The sequence below is a fragment of the Ambystoma mexicanum genome, chromosome 12 (genome assembly GCF_040938575.1).
Source record: "Ambystoma mexicanum isolate Mex_15411 chromosome 12, UKY_AmexF1_1, whole genome shotgun sequence".
NCBI lineage: Eukaryota > Metazoa > Chordata > Amphibia > Caudata > Ambystomatidae > Ambystoma > Ambystoma mexicanum.
Window position 1 is genome coordinate 662747051 of NC_090936.1, and position 19839 is coordinate 662766889.

General features: G+C 46.6%; 1 protein-coding gene across 1 annotated transcript in view; it reads right to left on the reverse strand.

Annotated features, from left to right (window-relative positions):
* Positions 1 to 19839, reverse strand: part of LOC138513973 (chloride anion exchanger-like) — a 266455-nt gene that overhangs the window by 63965 nt on the left and 182651 nt on the right. Inside the window, exons 9-10 of the mRNA XM_069629153.1 lie at positions 5355 to 5468; positions 4585 to 4662 (exon numbers count right to left, since the gene is read on the reverse strand). Coding sequence (XP_069485254.1) covers positions 4585 to 4662; positions 5355 to 5468 — 192 coding nt within the window. The remainder of the gene's footprint in view (positions 1 to 4584; positions 4663 to 5354; positions 5469 to 19839) is intronic.

Below are 19839 nucleotides of genomic sequence, written 5' to 3' on the forward strand. Positions count from 1 at the left end.
TGCCACGAGGCCCCAAGTCTCCCCCTTCATTTCACCCAGTACCATCACAAACCTGCCCCGTGGGTCTGCTTTGACTTTCCTTGTGGTAAACGGAAATCTTTTGTGCAAGAGGATCATCACTCCCCTAGAGCCTCTGGAGAACCCAGCGAGGTATGTGTGTGGGTAATTTGTTTTCCTAAAGAGCCCACAGTTAGTACCGATCAGGTGGGTTTCTGTTATGAATGCAATGTCTGGGGAATGGCGGTTAAGGTATTGGAGTACCAGTTTGCGCTTTATGCCCGACCCCAGGCCGTTCACATTCCAAGTCAATAGGGATATCTGTTTCTTTTGTGTTATGTCAGCGTGGGATTTGGTTTGGTGTCACATGTTAGGATGCGGAGTGGTTCCCGTTTTCTTCTCTTGTCTGCCGTTCTAAGGTGTAATGGACGCCTGAGCCCTTCTGCCGTGCTTATTTGGTGATCTGTTTTGTGTACTTCATGTGCGAACTCTATAGCCCCAGCCTGTGAACCGTGGGTCCCGTCCGTGCAGGTGGATATGTGTTGGCCAGTGGGGGGGACGTGTCGGTCCCTCTCATATCTCGTATAAGGAATTCTGTGAACTTCTGTTTTGCAGCCCACTATTGCTGGTGGTTGTGACATGAGACCAATCCCTTCCTTCTCCAAAAACCCCAAACTCCCCCCACCCCGCACTTCCCCCCAACCTGAAGCACCTGTTCCCCTAACCATTTAAAACAACTAACGAGGCGAAAGCCCCAACTCAGAGGCGGGGGGGGGGTCAGAAGGACCCTACCCCGCAACTCGTGTGGTCCAAGATAACCACTGAACTTAAAGTAAAGCTAGCAGTGAAGAGTCCCCCTCCGGGGGCGAAGAGGTGGTGGCCGGCCAGGGCCGCCAGTCGGAAGGGTCTCTTGCTGTTTCCTTATTCCTGGCCCTCAGCAGCTGCCCATATTCAGGTGTGTCCCGTGTCTGTCGGGGGGCCGGGTTCTCCCGCTTCCTCGCGTGGTGGGGTGACCTGTCCAGTAGGGCGGTTGTTGTCTCCATCGTTCCTGCGGGGTGTGTTTCCATCCGGTCTATTCGGGCGTGGAGTAGAGAGGACCTGTGTTTCCAACCAGTCCCAGGCCTCGCGGGGAGTGTAGAACACTTGGACCTTGCCGTTGTGGTATACTTTGAATGTTGCCGGAAAGAAGAGTGCATATTTGATGCCCAGGGGTGACAGTTTCTTTTTGATGGAGTCGTAGGACTGTCGCGACTTCTGAACCTCCCTCGTGTAGTCGGGGAAGAGCCCGATTCGGTGACCATTGTAGGTGATGGGGCCGGTCGCCCTTGCCATGTGCAGTAGTGTGTCTCGGTCCCTGTAGTTCATGAGTTTTGCGATCACCGTTCGTGGGGGGGCCCCCGGAACTGGTCTGCCCGTCGGAACTCTGTGTGCTCTTTCTATTGAGAAGAATTTAGAGAGCTGCTTGGGAGCCATCAGGTCAGCTAGCCAGTGTTCCAGAAAGAGCTCCATAGAGGGCCCTTCCTCTTTCTCGGGAAGGCCGAGTATGCGGAGGTTGTTCCGACGGGACCTACCCTCACTATCTTCGGCTCTGTTTTCCAGTGTGGTGATTTTCCGTTCCATTTGCTCAAGGCGGCTTCCCAGGCTTTTAACCGTGTCCTCGGTGTCTGATATTCGTTGTTCTGCTTCCCCAACCCTGGTAGTGAGGTTCCTTAAGTCTTGCCTCACAAAGGACACCTCGGAGGCCAGCCCGTCTATTTTGGTCTCCACCGAGGTTCTGGAGTCGTTGATTGCTGCCATGATGTCAGTGAGAGACAGCGTTTGGGTCGCACCCCCCTTCATAGCCTCATTGTCCACCCCGCTAATTGGGTCCGGGAGAGCCGCCGGGGTGCTCATCGTGTATTTGTATATTTTGTTTTGGGTCGCTCCCCGACGGGGCTGATCCTTCCCCATCCTGACTCTGTGGGGCGGTTCTGGGTGCGGGTGTGTCTCCTTGGGTTGAGGTTCCTTCCTGGGTTGCCTTATTGCTGTTTGCGCCGCGCTGCTTGGGCCCCCGTTGGGCCCTGGCCTGCCCAATCCGGTGCTATGTCCTGTATGGCCCAGCCTGGGCCTGTTTGTCGTGTGGTCCGGGGGGGGGGGAGATTATGCAGGCAGAGGGTGGTGTTGGACTTGTGTGCCGGGCTGGCAGGTCAGGCCTGGGGGGGGGGGTACTCCTTCGTTTCTTCCCAATGCGTAGCGGGTGCTTTTGGGTCGTCCGACCGTTGGTAGGGGGGGCTCAGTTTGGAGCAGCCACCTGGCAGGTCCGCTTCGGTCCGCCGTTAGTTTGACGCCTCCAAGGTCTCACCTCCCCCCCCCAAGCTGCCGCGCGTGCCCCCCCCGCACTCGATGTTCCCCCTCGACCCGGGCGGCCCGTGCTCAGCGGGGGCCGGGGAGGGAGAGCCTGCACGGTCGTCGTACCGGAGGGGGGGGGGGAGGAGGCAGCTCCAGGCCCGGCGGGCGTCCCTCGGCACCGGTCCGGTGGCGACAGCAGCAGCGGAGGCCCAGGGGGGGGGGGGGGGGAAGGTTCTCACCTCTCGCCCCGCCGGGCGATGATTCCGGTCCCACAGCAGCAGTCCCGCGGCCCCGGGGGGTGGACCCGCAGCGATCTTCAAAGTGCCCGATGTGTCCCTGGCGGAGCTGCATTGGTCGCGGCTGGTGTTCCCGCCGGCTCGCTCGTGCGGCTTGCCTCGCGGGCCTGCGGCCCCGGCCCTGCGGCCCCGGCCGGGCTCTCACACGGTGCGGGAGGCTCAGGCAGGTCCGATTTTTCTCTGGATTTTTCGGAGGGGGTGCCAGTGCATTCCCCTACCGTGATCCGAGGTGTTGGTCGGCAAAAGGTTCGTGGAAACGGCAGGATTATGGAGGATTTAGGCGGCCCTGGCGGAGCGACGTGAAGCTAGGTCTTCATTCGGCGCCCCCTCTTAAACCCGGTTTTTGATCCATCAATGAGATGACATAATCGAGTGTGCTCCCAGGAATAAAGACACCACGCCCATTCAGGAGCATCCTTCCACCTCATGAGATGACATAATTGAGTATGTTCCCATAAATAAAGACACCACGACCATTCCAGAGCATTCTTCCACCTAAAGAGAAGACAATATTGGGTGTGCTCCCAGGAATAATGACAACACGCCCATTTAGGAGCATCCTTCCACCTCATGAGATGACATAATTGAGTGTGAGCCCAGAAATATAGACACCACGCCCATTCAGGAGCATCCTTACCAGGAATAAAGACACCACACCCATTCAAGAGTATCCTTCCACCTCATGAGATGACAAAATTGAGTGTGCTCCCAGGAATAATGATACCGCACCCATTCAGGAGCATCCTTCCACCTCATTAAATGACATAATTGAGTGTGCTCTGAGAAATAAAGACACCACACCTATTCAGGAGCATATTTTTACCTCATGATATGACCTAATTGAGTGTGTTTCCAGAAATAAAGGTATCCGGTAATATTATCCCCATATATATGGTCGCCGTAAATAATATCGCCGGGAAAAAGTTGTGGCGATATTATTTGGGTGACCATATATATGGGGACAGGGGCAGCAGGGGTTGCGGGGGTGTCCCCCGCTCCCCATGAAGAAAAAACAAAGGTTTGGGGGTTGCAGGGGTGTCCCCCGCATGTTCCATGTAATAATGTCCCCAAAAAAAAGGCCATTTTTCGGCGATGTTTTTGCATGGCGATATTTTTGCGGGGACATTATTATATGGAACTGAAATAAAGACACCACGCCCCTTCAGGAGCATCCTTCCACCTCATGAGATGACATAATTGAGTGTGTTCCCAGAAATAAAGACACCATGCCCATTCAGGAGCACCCTTCACATGAATAAAGACACCACACCCATTCAGGAGCATCCTTCCACCTCATGAGATGACATAATTGAGTGTGCTCGCAGGAATAAATACGCCACACCCATTCAGGAGCATCCTTCCCAGGAATAAAGACACCACGCCCATTCAGGAGCATCCTTCCATCTCATGAGATGACATAATTGGCAGTAATGAAGTGTCCGAAGACAGCGAAAGAGGCAAACATATGAACGTAAAATGATAGACACATCTATGAATCTACAAACGAGATTAGGTAGGGATAGAGGATGTATTCCCCACTGTCCAGACATTATTTCCTATGACTGTGATTGCTCCCACCCTCAAACAGTTTGCAAGAATATGAGCATTTACAACATGACCTCTCTCCCTGCTTCCAGGTTAAACTCTGGACCCATTTCTTCAATCTGATCAAGCCCACACAGGCATGATTTTGAGCTTGCCTGTTACCATGTTAGGACCCGCATCTATACATTAATACAAATGTACAAATATCTCTAACAAATTTGATCAAAATAATTTGGTAATTTCTCATCAGGTAATGTTGCATTCAATTTCTGCGGATACCAATTGGAATACTGTATCATTCCTGTCTTGTTTTTATGTCTGCAAGATGTGTGCTGTGTTGCTTTCATCATTCAGGAAAACAGGTGGTGCTTACTAAACTGATGATGTATTGTTATTGTTAACCTGAGAAAGAGCATACCTTCTGTAAAGGCTGAAGCAGGAATCCAAGGGCCAATATGACAATCATCACTAGCGACGCTGAAATAAGACTGGCAACCTGCAATAGTGAACAGCATGTTTTAAACCGTCTTCGTAGTGTATATCTTTGCATATATAACATATGTTCAATTGCAGGTATGCACAATTAACCACAGTGATAAAACAGGCTATTGGACTAGTTGGGGGCTCCATCTCCATCTCAGATGACCGGTCTAATTCATGAGGGTTACGTGTATCCAACCTGGCTTTTTGGGCAGCAACACTTCGCTTGCAGGCTACTTGTAGGACCATACGATAATGGGAAAACGAGACCTACGAGTCCCAGCATGCAAAGTGCCATGACATGGGGTCAATTAGCATATATGCCCTGGGCTGTGCTCCGGCCCAGTTCTAAGGCAAGGTAATACTAGGAAACTGCTAACCCCACAAATGTACTTTGAATCAAATCCTTGCATAGGATTTCCAATGTCATTATCACTAAATGCCATTTCCTTCAGTGTAGGATCACACAGGAGCAGAATAGCCTGAAAAGCTAAACCTATTCTCTTCATGAGCTGTACTCCTGAAGAACGAAGAGTAGTGTTTCATTCTCTCCTGACTATCAACGGTACTGTCTCCAAGTGTAGATAGTGCACGATCCGCCATTTTGAATTAGTATTTCATGGCTAGAGGTTTGCATGCAAGTTGTGGGACCTCACTCTACTGAAGTTATTATACAGTGGTACAAGGATATACATTCTGGTTACCTACCTGTGTTTTCCCTCCCGTGCTTTCCTGTACAGCTGACCTTGAAAGGGACGTGCCTGCTGCAAAACCTCTGAAGGAGCCAGAAAATATATTTGCCAGTCCAAATGCTATTAATTCCTAGGATAGAAATAAAAACAGGCACACTTTAAAAGCAGTGGTTAATAATCGTCTACAAAATATCCTAGTGGGTCTATCTTATCTTAACCAATCAGCAGTATGGAATTATCAGAAGGCAACAGCATCATTTGTGGTCAGCCTGAATTTGACATCCATTTCTGAATTGTATAGGGACTCAGGGGTGTAGCCACTGGGGCGGTGGCGGGCTGGAGGGGCCTGGCCAGCCATGCCTTTGCTTGGCTCCTCCTGCAAATACACCAAGTGGTAAGCAGGGTTGGACAGTCCGGTGTCCGCGGGAATGTACCACAATGAAAAGAGATGTGCCTTCCAGAGAGGATCTCTTTGGTCCTAAAACTTCTAAAATAATCATTAAGGGACCACCTTCGCCGCTGGCTATTATTTATAAAGACTGCCGCTGTGACGCAGTTATGACAGGAATTCTAAATCATCTTTCACCCTTCTGCGGGTTATCTAAGGGATTCTGTTTGCGCCTGGAACTTTGCATCACCCTACTCTCCTACTCTCCTAGTCCTTTTCTTTTCTCCTGTGTCCCCCAACCTCCCGCGTATTGCTGACTCAACCGCGTCATGTGATCCCTTGGCCCCCACTCGCACCTTCACCTTCACTCCCCGCCGTCTCTTTATTTTCATCGCTGTGGCCTTTTTTCATTCCCGCGCATCACTCACCTGGAGCGTCTTCATCTTTCCCCCCACGCTCCTGTACCTCCCCCTTATCTCTCGTCTCCACAGGGCCTTGGGAGGCCTGCTCTGTCTGTAAAAAGCCTCACTCTATTCTCAACCATTTTCTTATATATAACATTCCTTTCCTTTTCTCACTGAAACATAGATGACCCCCTTCAGTACTACCACTCTGGCCTTGGTTTCCTCTACTGTGACAAATCTCACTCCTAACCCCCTCTTCACTGGCAAAGGTGGTGAAGTTGGTATTCTCTTTCACACTTCTTGGACTCCCCCGCTCTTGCTATTCTCCTTGTCCTTCCTTCCTTTGAATATCATTTTTCTACTTAATCTCGTCCTTTCCCTTCCTCCTTTCTCATCCTCTGCTGACCTCCTGGCCCTCTTTCACTCGTTTCCTGATGGCCTTGACTCTCTTCTTCTAGTCCCCTTTGCATATTTTCGCTTTGAGATTTTAATCTTCATCCTACATTTACTTATTCTTCCTCATCCTTCTTATCCCTCGTTGACTCCTGTCTTTTGCATCACTTTCCACTTCCCCCATCTCCCAATCCTCGCTTGAGCTTTTCTTCTCCTTTTTTCTATCTGACTCTCCTGTCTCTGCTTCTCCCATCTACTGATCTGTTCACTCTCTGCTTTCTTTCCCTCTTCTCTCCTTCTCACCCTCCACCTTCCCCTGTCATTTTTTTCTTCACTCTTTTTATGACTCTCTACTACTTAGTGCCAAAATCTCAATTTCTTTGCCCTTACCCTTTCTCTCTCTGCCCATGCTCACCAGCTATTACAACTACTTAGCAGCATTCTCTCTCAACCGCCCATGACCCGTCTCTCACTCCCTCTCTTTTCTCTACTGATTTTGCAGGCTAGTTCATTTTTAAAGTCTCATCCTTCTGCTCTTCTCTTCCTCCTTCCTCCTTGCCTACCTCCCCAACGCCTTGTCACCCCTCAAATCTCCACCCCCTGTACTGTCTTCCTTTAATCTCCTCACTGACTTGAAACTGCCACCTTCTTAACATGTGCCTTCGCATCTGTGTCTCCTCTTGACCCTTTTCCCACCTCCTCTGTCTAGCTATCAACATATCGTGCCATATCTTACCTGTCTTCTTAACCATTCTCTTTCTACTTCATCCTTTCCGTCCTTATTTAAACATGCTATCATTGTTCCTATACTCGAAAAACCTTTGCTAAACCCTTTGTTCCCTCTGACATATTTCCCTAATTTTTTCTTTCCAAACTCTTCAAAAGAGTTGTCTATGCTAAAATGTCTTCGTTCCTCAATCTATGTTTTCTTCTTCCCCCTTTCCAATCTGGTTTCCGCACAGCACTGTCTACTGAAATTGCTCTCTTACACATCTCCAACTCTCCTCTCTCTGCACATCACAACAAGCTATCATCTATACTCATTCTTCTTGATCTCTTGGCCGCGTTTGGCAGGCTCGACCACCCCACCCTTCTGTCTTCTCTTTCTTCTCCTGCTATATCAGATTCTCTCCTGCAATGGTTTCACTCATCTTTCTGGCCTTTCTTAAATAGTCTCTTGGGCTGGCCAGCTTTCTTATTTACGCAGTCTACTCTTCAATGTCCCCCATGGTTCTGACCTCTGACCTCTACTTTTCTCCCCTTTTACACTGTCCTTCACTCCTCCTTAATTCAATCTTTCTATCTTTCCTGCCACTTTTGCTCTGATGACTCCCAGATCTTCTTCTCATTCTCTTCCTTTCCTAATACCCTGCATTAACTCACTTCCTTCCTCTTAATCCTTCTTAGACAGAAGTTCTATCTTTTCCTCTTCTTCACTCTCTCGCATTCCTACTGGTCTTCTTTTTTCCCTTTTCTCTTCTTTCTTTTTTTCTCATTTGCTTGTAATCCAGGCTTTATTTTTTTACTCTTTTCTTACTTTTCCCCTTCATATCACAAACACGGCTCAGATCTGTCGCTTCCACTTCTTTAACCTGTGCTGCGCCATCTTTTTCTCACCTTCTAGCTACTAAACTCTCATCTCTGAACTTATTTTCTATCATCTTGACTATTGCTCTGCAATCTTGCTTGGCCTTCCCTCTTCTCATCTTACCCCTCTTCATTCCATCTGTAACTCTGCTATCTGTTTACTCCTTCTCTTACCTGACTGTTTATCTATTTCTTCTTCTCTCCTGTCTATCTCTTTCTTAGCTTGTAATGCTTGCCTTCTTTTCCACTTTCATTGTACCGTCTTTCAGTGCTTACATGGTCTTGCTACTTCTTAGCTTTTCTCTCTTCTTTCCTTTTATTACCCGCCACAACTCTTCATTTTCAATCTTCTCCCTGTTCCTAAACTGCCCTGCACCTCTTCCCACATTCATTCCTTTGCCCCTCTCGCCCCCCATACACTGGAACTCATTTCCCCTTTCCATTCTATCCTCAGCCTCACTTCATTTCTTTTGTACACACCTTAAAACTCACTCTCTCTTATTCCCGACACCTAATCTCCATTTACTTTTCTGCCAATCATTGCACTGAACATTTTACCATTAATTTGTATCGTTGTTTCTAATGCATTGTTCACCACTTTGGCAAAAGCACTATATAAATGTCAATAAAATAGAAACAAAATTCAGAACAATTTGTAGGCAGAAGTGTCATTTAATTCAAAATAAATGACACTTAGCACATTTTTACACTACATAAATCACATGCCACTTTTCCTCAAATGTGTCCTAAATGATGTGATTCTTTTGTCAGTTCTAAGTTAACTTTTATAGATAAACGATTATATTTTTCTTTACAAATATCATCTGATATTTTCTTGTGTGATTGTAAGCCCATATAATCATGTAATGCAAGGTAAGTGATGTTCTACAGTGCCCTTCTGCCTCTATTGGTGACCTGGCCGCTCGTGGCTCTGTAAGAGAAAAGCATAGGTGTGGGGACATTAGTGGGACCGTGGGAGTGTCAGAGGTAAAACCGGTGGTGTTGATGGGTGCATGTCAGAAGTACATGGTGTATATGTGTCAATCTGCTTTCTTTGGGTTTGGCGCAGAAACCTGGGAGTAGGTTATCTCAATAACACAGGATGTGAGGGACTGGGATGCTTTGCGTCTGGTGAGTGCTGATGTGGAAATGTGAGATTGTGCTAATGAGGTGAGTTTGTTGTGGTTCGGATAAGTGTTGAGGTGCTGTGGGGGGCTTGTGTGTGTTAGTTTAAGGTGCCAGGAGATCTTAGTGATGAGTCAGTCAGGCGAAGTGCGTAGTAGGCCTTACAAGGTAGAGCAACCTGGACTTCTACCCCATGCCATATTCAGACAGGTGCCATTTCTCTAGTTCACAATGCTACCTGTCAAATCCCCCTCTTGCTCTTGCTCTCTTTCTCTCTGTCTCAAAATGATAGATTGTGTGTCATGGGGAACAAAGGTACCGTTTACTGATGAGGGGGCAAGGGGCAGTGTGGAAAGTCCAGACATTACCATGAGCTACCTGCTTAAAGCTATGGAATACCAGAAACTTTGGTTCACAGGAAGGGCTTCCTAAAATGGAGTCACACAATTCCTCCTTAGTATGTTGTTTGGTAGGCTGAGAAAAGCCTCAAACCTCACTCTGAGGCTCCTAAAAATACATTCATTGTTTGTATATTAAAAGGATTATTTAACTAATGCTTTGATTAAAATCCAACTAGAACACTTTGCCCCTTTGCTTAGTATTACCAATTTAACTCACAGTTCTCATGTTGGTAGGGGTCTCCTGCCCTCATGTGTGAAGTCAGACCTCAGGTGCTGTGCTCAGTGGCCTGCTGGGACTTTTGTCTGTCAAGGTCATGTCTCTCGAGGAGAGGGAAGATGTATGTCAAGCATTCATCAGACATTGGGCACGGCAGAGGACACAATCCCTGCTAGATTCTCCCAGAGATCTACCCTGCTATCTCCCACCAGTCCAGAATGAAAACTTCCCTCCCACCGTGCAATGGCCACAACTCACTAGGTTTTGATAAGCCCCAGGACCTTGGAATCAGAGTGATGCCTCCAACCTGTAGCGGATTCTTCAGACGGAAAACGAGGACCAGAAAATAATAAGGTTGGAGTGTCGATTCCTTAAAATGTGCAGCCCCTTTGCCTAAAAAGGGAAGGGCAGCAGCTGCAGGATGGTGAAAAGCGGTATGTTGGCAGACGCAGAAAGGGGTTTTGGGTGGAGGATAGGATGGTGTTTCCAATAGCAGTGCAATCTTGAGTTTGTAGTCTCCATGGCCCATTGCTAGGCTGGGGTCTCATGGGGATTTCCTAACAAAGCTGTGTGTTACACTCACATTTTGGAACCACGGCATAACAGCCATGCTTTCTTCTTCTAGATTTTAAGGCCTGTCCTTGAAAGGGTCGGGAGGGACTGTCATGAATTCGCACTGGCATAAGTTGTCATCGGTTCTCCGTAAGGGATTTACCTGGAGCCTCAGAATGTACCGGCTCATCCATTAACAGCTATTTACACGACAGACGTGAGAAACAGAGAGAGGGGCTGCCTCTCTGAAATAAGCGGGGTGTTGACTGAGTTGTGCTCTTGAATTTAAAACCTTTACACAAGTGAGTAAGATGTCTGAGGAACATTTCAGAGATGGCAGCACCGGTACCCCACGCTTGCCCTCTTTAGCCGCTGTGGGTGCCCTCTGTGTCCACAAACGCAATTCCATATTGCCCTGCCTCAGAATCATGCGAAACTAGCTGTGAAGTTTAAACAGGGGATGTGCAATCCGAAGAAGAAACGTGGAACACCTTAAACCTTGAGCAAAACGGCCCATGATTGGCTACAATCGGCCATTTTGTAAATGCCTGGGCTACTGTGTAAGCTGGGTCTGGTGACATTTAAAATCTTCAGGTGTTTTCTGGTTTCAAAAACAAAAACAATCTATCTCAATGTATTAGATGTAAATGACTTTGTCTTTATATGCTATCCATGTATCCAGTCGAAAATAAAAAGCATGACAAAATCAGAGCACAGTGAATCTCCCTTACTTGATTCCTGCTTTGAAGAGCCCGTATCTTGGCTCAGTGATCATTTGAGAATTTCAAGTGCAACCTTCAGACCCAGGTTGGAATCTTGGAAGAGATGGTCCAGCCCTTTATCCTTCTGAGGTCAATCATGAGTACATTATTAGGAAAAAATATTCATAGTTTCTACCGTGCAGATGATTGAATGTTCATTACTCTTACAGTAGCATATGTATGATTGTCTCAGATATGCAGTCCTTGGCAAAACGACTGTCAAGTGAGTAGATAGTGCAACGAATCCAAGGAAGTCCTCCCTTCTCCATAATGGGCAGACACCAACTTTGGGTCGGTCTAGGGAGGTGAGCCCACTATGCAATAGCCTCACTAGAGGACAGGGCAAGAGGGATCCCACTGGGGTGACCCCCTCTGGGGACAAGGAATGCCCAAATCCCACCTCCCGTTACACCTACGTCCTCAATAGTTATCAGTTACATGGGGGTTGAACAATATACAGGGTCCCTTTAATGTGGATGGCGTGGGTTTCTGACCTGTACTTGTTAGTGCTTTCTGATGAAGATCGGGACCAATGGTGTTGTCCCTTGCCTTCATGGGAGGGACTTAAATACCACTGGATAACAGCAACAATGGAGAGAAGCAGCTGCAGCGTGAGAAGGGCCGGCAAGCGCAGCCTCGCAGAGGAGGAAGCTCCTCCCTCACAGGAAAAGGAAGAACCAAATTGTTAATATGGTGGGTGGAGACTCGAGAAGGCCCATGCAATGCTGACACTTGAGTACAGGTGGCGAACCCAGAGCGCCTGGTACCACCGCAGTCGATGGACCGAGGTGCTGCCAAGAGTGCATCTTGATGTCCTCCCAAAGAGACGTCCATGGCCCGTCTGGCCAGAAAAGGAGTCACCCATGAGACACAACCACGGAGAGTGCAGCCAGGTCCAAACTGCACAGCTGCGCTGACCAGAGACACCAAATCCCCAGAGTCACACCAAAGCTAAATGAGAGGTACGTGACGTTGTACCAGAGCTGGTGGAGGGCGGGGAGGTCCCAGCAAATCTCATACAGGGTTACAAATCTGTATACCTCAGAAGGGGGCGGCACTGCTGAACATAAGAATACCCCAGGACAGGTTGAACAAAGTAAGTTAATTAGCAGGACTGAGCAGGCCTGTATCCCACACAGGGCTGAATTTAAGAATACCCCAGGAGGCGTTCAGGAAAGCAAACTACCAGACAGGGCTGAACTGGCCCGTAGACCACACAGGGCTGAACATAAGAATACCGTAGGAGGTGATGAGCAAAGAAAACTACCGAACAGGGCTGAACAGGCCCATAGACTACACAGGGCTGAATGACCGTGCCCGTGCACAACCGTGCTCGCCGGCTCCAGGATACGTCTCTCTCCCCTCTATTGAAGCTCTGCTTGCGACTCCTATATTTCCGCACAGCCGATCCTGAGTTACCGTCCACCTCACCTGTTGCAGCATAGTTTCAACAACGGAAGGTAAGAGGATCAACCCCTCTTGATCCTCCCGCCCCTAATCGTCTTGAATCCCAACTTGCCACTACATCCTCTACTGCTCCTCACTTGTCCCTTAGGCAAATCTCCAACACTTCAAAACATTGTCAGGCAGGCAAGCATTGCCTTACTCTAGCCAGTTCACGATTACCTAGCTTCACGCTGCACCTGACTCTCATCTGAATCCCACCCACTATGACACTCCAGCCTCACGCTGCTCCTGAAACCTTATCACTCCTGTAACCCACTGACTTTGATCCTGCAGCATCACGTTGCACTTCCACAACCTAACAGGACCTATCAGTCTTGTGATGCACCTGTTTTGTCCTGTGCCCATAACCCATCTGCCACACCTAAAGCTTACCTGATGTAGCCCCCCATAACATGAGGACCAGCTTTATCAGACACTGCATCTACTTTCATTTGTCTATTGCGTGTATGTATACCTGATGTAGCCAGCCGTACCAGGAGGCACGGCTTTGCCAGACCATGTACCTACTTTAATTTGTCTGTTGCGTATATGTACACCAGATGTAGCCCCCTATAACTTGTGGCACGGCTGTGACCTACCTACTCTGACACGTTGCACCTGATCTTGACTCCTCAGCCTTGTGTTAAACATATAACTTTCTGAAACCTACAGCTTTCGACCCTCCGCTTATTGCTCTGATATGAACTGGCAGCCTTGCGCTGCCTTCCGGCCTAGTCTATGTAATGTAACCCACCTGATTTGACCTGGCAGCACTGCACTGCCTCACATGCCGATTCTATGCAATGTAACCTACATGATAACAAGCACCATGCACTTTCTGTATCTAGCGTGTAGATGCCTGAGGGTTTTGTGCACTAAAATAAATGCAATAAATAAATAAATAAGAATATCCCAGGAGCGCTTGAACACAGCAAGTTTAACAAGCAGGGCTGAGCAAGCTCGTAGCACACACAGGGCTGTACATAAGAATGCACCTGGAGGATCTGAAAAAATTAAATTGCCAAGCAGGGCTGAGCAGGCCCATAGCCTACGCAGGGCTTGTCCTAAGAATAAGCCAGGAGGGGTTGAGCAAAACAAACGTCCAATGAGGGCTGAACAGGCCCGTGGCATACACAACACTGACTATACAAGTAATTCAGGGAGAGTAGAGAGAAACAAGTTATCAAGCTGGTTTAGGCAGGCCCGTAACCCACCTGGGGTTGATAAACCACTTACCACACGAGGAGCTGAATGAAAAGACACAACAAACAGGGCTGACCAAGTCAGAGGCCTGCCTGAGGCTGAGAAGGTGACAGATATAGGAGTGAGCTTTGGTTTTTTTCCAACTGCCAACCGGTACAGATCCCAGAGTTTTCCCAGAAGACGGTATAAAGAAAAAGATTGTCTGGAGTATATGACCAGGAGATTATCTCAACTTAAAAGGAAGCAGAGAGACCTTTGTTTTGTGGGAACCTTTGGTATTAGTTCCACAAGTAAACAGATTGCAAGAACTCTTGGATGGGGATCAGAAAACCAGCATCCACTAAATCACTACATGGGGGAAGTAACCCTTTCCTAAGCTCTAGCATATGTTAACCTTTTGTTTTCTTTCTTTCAGAAGTGATAGGTTAATTGGTAGGCTAGAATGGATTTGGATGGAGGATAGTTTTGAGAGGCATCCAGATGAGCACCCGTTTGTTGTTTTGTAGAGTAGGGACCCCTTCATAGAAATAGGTTTAGAGGAGGTTTTATTTCAATTCTCAATAAAGATCATCGTTGGGTCGTGTCCTCTTGTGTGTTTCCGTTGTCTCACTTACCAAAATAGAAATATGCATCCTATTTAATATACATCGTCCTCTCTCTGTGTCTGTCTCTATCTCTGTCTCTGTCTCCTTCACTCTTTCGCTCTCGGTCTCTTTTTGTCTGTCTCTCTATCCCTCTCTCTGTCTCTCTCTCTGACTCATTCCTTCTCTCTCCTTCTCATTCTATCTCTCTGTCACACACACACACACACACACACCAGATACACCTTGTGTGTGTTACTTTTACAATTTTATAGTACACAAACATTTACTAATAAACACTGTACCTACACTCAAATCGAGCTGTAGCAAATCTGATTCAATGCACATGTTCAATGGAAAATGTATAGCCACTGTAGAAAAGCCTTGCACATTCCAGTTGCCATGAATTAGCTGCCATATTTCATGGTGGAATTGAATGTGTCCAATTCTATGGAAGTGCCATACGTTTTGTTGCCTTTTTTTCTCTTAAAACGTTACTGGTTTTATGCAGTTAGTAATGTAAGAAAGATCAAATAACTTTACAGTGGGGCCCCAACTGTATTCGGAACAGGGTAAGCCCTGGCAACTGATATTATAACACAAACATAGGGCTAAACCCCTTAGTGCAACTGGTCACATAAACATGCATTTATCAGTGATTGTGTTAAACTGTGTGGTGATACAGTAACGCTGTAGCGCCATGGTCCAAGATACATTAAATTCTGTGCTGTGACCACTATTTAGTGGTGTAGTAAACCTTAACACACGCCTCAGTAAACAAGACAATGATGAGTATACCAAGTTGTCATGAAGAAGACCTTCCTGAAGAAAGTGGGCAGAAGAAATAGTGAACCACTGAAACCGGTCGATATTCTGTATGTAGTAATGGTATACAGTTGCTTTCCATTAACTATAGCATAACTTTGATCCCATGGAGACTTATTAGGTTGTTTTACCCGGTATAGATCAGAAGAGTTTCAAGACACTTTTAAAAGTGTTTAATTTTAGTAGCCGGGCCCCCAGATCGGCCAACCAAGATATCTTGCCATAGACAGCATCCTGTGAACCCCTGCATCTATTTACATTTTTTTTTTAATGGGATGTTTGAGGTTGAAATTAAGTGAAGGGGTAGGTCCTGTCTCTCAACACAAGTAGAACATCAATGTGCAGAGAGCTTTATCCCTCTTCTTTTTCTATCCACTTTTAGATAAGCGTCACACCAGCGCTGACTAGGGATAGTGCTGTGTTTTCTCGGGCAGGATACGCGTAGAATCACCCCCTGTCCTCTATCTCTACAAACTAAGTCTAGACTTGTTACAATAGAATATTTACTGCACAGACGGGACCTGACCTATCTCCTCATGAATGCATGTTTATGTGGCCAGTTGCAGGTGACAACACTTTTCATCTGTTTAGCCCTATTTCTGTGTTATAGTAAAGTAAGAAAACCTGCCTTATATTATAATTATTGATACACAATAAAGTCAACGTGTCACTAAATAGTTGGGGAAAGTGATCCAAAAAATGCAGACAATCTCCTACACTAGTGTGAACTGGTACATATATGACTGATAGGAAGGCATAGGGCATATACTTCAGATTAATGCTTATTACATAGGGTTTCATGCTCTCATGTTAATAGTCCTGGAACATGATATCGAAAAGAGGGGCAACCTCGCTCGGACTGACCGATAGAATAACAGACTCATCAGCAGAGATAAAAAAAGAAGCAGCCATGTGCTGGTTACTAGCCTCCAACCCAGGTCTGGATCTGCTCCTGTGACCTGCCATGGATCCCAAGCACAGCATATCCATCTTGGTATTCCCACTTGCAGTGGCAGGTAAGGACTGGTAGTCTTGATTCTACTCCTGAATGATCCAAATCATAGCCCAACCCTCCTGGTATTCTTGCTTCCAGTGGCTCGTGAAGACCTCTAGACTTGAGACTACTTGGAGGAGAATAAAGAGCCTGGGCGCGTGCAATCTGATACTGTTACTAGCAATGTGAAAGTTGAGGGTATCTTTATTTTAGGATGTGATAACTTGTCATATCTGTAACTGGGATTGTAGATACTGGTCAAACCAGTACCAGAGGTTAATGCATAATGGACATGCATGTTACTTGACATGATGGAACTGGTCATTCTGATTACTGTGAGAAGTTTGCACTCTGCTAAGGAGCTTGTAAGATGTAGCCATACCAGTTTCTGGCCTATGAAAACTGGATTCACCTGCTACTGGGGTTGCAAATGCTGCCCATACCTGTAACCGAGCATGTGAGAAAGGGAAATCATCTGCAACTGGATATGATGGCAACATACCATATCTGAACATGCAAGACTATCAATAACTTTTAATGAGCAAGTGAGAATTGTTTACCCCTGTTACTGAGAATGTGAGAACTGGCGATACCTGCTACTGACTGTTGATACCTGCTCTTAAGAATGTGGGACTGGGAATACCTCTTTGTAAGTATGCTGGACCAGTTGGTGAGCATGTGCCAAAACCCCTCTCCTAATACACTTTATTTATTCATTGGGTAGTTAAACTTTGCTACTGAAGTTACTTTGCAGAGCCAAGAGCGAAAGAGGAAAAGGGGTGGGAGGAGGAAAGAAAGAGCAGGAATTGGAAAGCTGTACACATTAGTGGGGTGGGGCACTTTGAAAGCGGGGGATGGATCTTCTGCTGTGAGCCCCAGGAAAAATCCCAAGGAACTGAGATTACACTTAATTGTTGGAGAGTTATGGATTTGTCTTGACTAGGCTCTGACATTCCTTTCCTTAAGGTTGTGTAAAAGCTCGTTGTTGGAAAAGCCTGTTGGTAATAATGCCCAAGCTCGTAAGGAGGCCCATTGCGCTTTAGACTGTACAACGCGCATCTCTGTTTTCCGAAGACTCCTTAGGGCGAACACCAAGCCTCTGTAAAGATGCATCAGCCTGTAGTCAGTTTTAATTCATGTCACTGGTACAATGTTCCCTGAAGGGCACACTTTCCGATTAAATGTCCCCCACCTCTCTGGCCACTGCAAGGATGATTGGGTTGAGAACCACCCACATCCTATTGGCCTGTCTTTAAATCCTATCCAATATCCATCCATCCATGCTACCAGCCGAATGCTCTTTAGAATGAACCATTTGCCTACAATGATCCCAAGCATTCAAAAGATACCATACTAATAGACTTTGATCATAGTAATAATCAAAATACCTCAAATGAATTGCATGCCATACGATCGTACCATATGGAAGCATTTGTAAAAGAGTTCTGGGAGTAACACCCGCCCATTTCATCCTCAACCCATATTCTCAATTTATATGTGTTATTTGGGGCCATGCGCCTTCAAAAGTACACTCTTACCTGTAGCAGAATGAGGCTCCATGTGTAGATTAAAGATGACTGCTGATGGGATAGAATTTTGGCGGACCCCACATGTGACCAAACGATGCAGGATTTTTCCATCCAGACCAGCTATTGTCTGTTTGATAGGCAGGAGGAAACCAGTTAAGCTAATCCTTAGAACCCTTATACCTGAGGCTAGTACTGTTATTAAAAGTGTCTGGATGACTATCAAAGACTGCAGAGAGATTTGAGTAGGACCAAGTGACATGCATTTACTTTGCCCATGAAACAGACTGTGTCTCCATTTAACCTTTGTGCTTTCTATTTCGGTACTGCATCTGGGCCTGACCTCACTTTGACAGTCTTGATATAGACACGGTTTCTCAATTTATTTGTGCAAATGTGTGGCTACGATTTACAGCATGGCTTTCCTCTGAGAAGGACGTTTGGTGATTGGGTGGTAGTCTGCAAGGTTGCCCCTGTCCAGGTTCAGATCATTATTTTGAGAAGTGGGCATGCTAAGGCGGTTTTGAATGATGCAGAGAAGGTCCCTTGTGAGAGAGACACATTGATGATGTATTTCACTAGGGTGCAAGGGCACTTTGCCATTATTTTCATTGTTTTCCTTGCATGCCGGGGGTTTAGCAATGTGAGGGTGTTGAAAGGTAATTGGCTCATCAGTAGTAATCGGCCTGATGTTTGACCATTGAGGTACGGTCCTAGAGAGGTTGGCGGGGTGTCCCGGTTTGTAGAAGAGGGGTGATGATATGCATTCTGATTTTTGACATTGTATCAATTATTACGTTTTTGACGGCCTTGCATTTCTGTGATGGGGCTATGACAAAGGTATATAGCCTGTAAGAGGGTTACTGTTTTGTTTGCACTCCCCACTTGTTACGGTATGGTATGTTTTTTTTTAATGACACTTGTAGAGGGCATGTTCACTGGGCGGTATCGGCATTGGGTGGAATGGAATCTCGTTCCATTCTTGGGCAGAAAGCACAGAGGAAGATCAGCTGTCAGTTCGAGAGCAGCGGAATGGGGGCACCTGAGAAAGCTGACGCTGAGAGGAGCAGAAAGACTAGGATGCATTCTCAGAAATCTGATGTTAAGAAAGCTGGGTTTGTTTGGTAGAGACATCAGTGAGTGTCTGAAAAGGAATTTGAGAGAGGATTGCGAGCTAGCAAAGAGAGAGATAATTTGGTGTGTCAAGGTGGTGTTTATCTGTGTTTCCTGGTGCTGGCGATGAAGCAGGATAAAACATACTGGGTTAGTTGGGGACAATGGATTTGGTGGGAGAGAAGACCACGATAAAGAGAGTTTTCAGTAATCTAACTGAGATTGCATGAGTGCAGTGGCAGCTGTTGCTTGTACAGGGTGAATATAGAAAGGAAGAATCTGACAAAGCACTCTGAGATGGTAAAAGCAAGACCAGGCAATGTGGCTGATTTGTGGGGACAAGGAAAGCTGATTACCATATTTGAGTACTAGGTTTATAACATCGGACACAGATGGGTCATGGCAGAGAGGATGGAGGCCACATGAGAGATGGCTCCAGATAACATGACCCCTGTCTTCCCAGAGATGAATTTTAGGGACTTGATGTTTATCCAGGTGGAGCTCTCGGTCATATACTTTTGAAAGCGGATGAGCGAAAAGTTAGTGTCATTGTTTAGGTGAACCTGTAGCTGACTGTCATCAAGATAGGCGAAGAAAGAAAGACCGTGGAATTCAAGGAGTGATGCAAGGGTTTGGACAAAGAGGTAGGGGGGTGAAGATCCCTGGAAGACACCACTTGTGAGCAGGTGGAATGAGGACATGAATGGAGGGAGAAAGACAGCCTGAAAGTGATCTGAAAGAAACGAATAAAGGGCCAAGCTCATGATGCCTTTAGAATGTAGACAATTGATTACAATCTTATGATCAACATATTACACAACAATTCTTACTGTGTCATATGGGGCTTTTGCTGTTTAAATGATTGCATGGTGAGAACGGTGGTGTTGTTTAAGTGTTTTAAGGTCGGATTGAGTTTTGAGTATACCTGGGTGCTTTTTTCCTGGTATGCAGTCTTTCTGTGACACTTTGTGGTCTATGATAAACG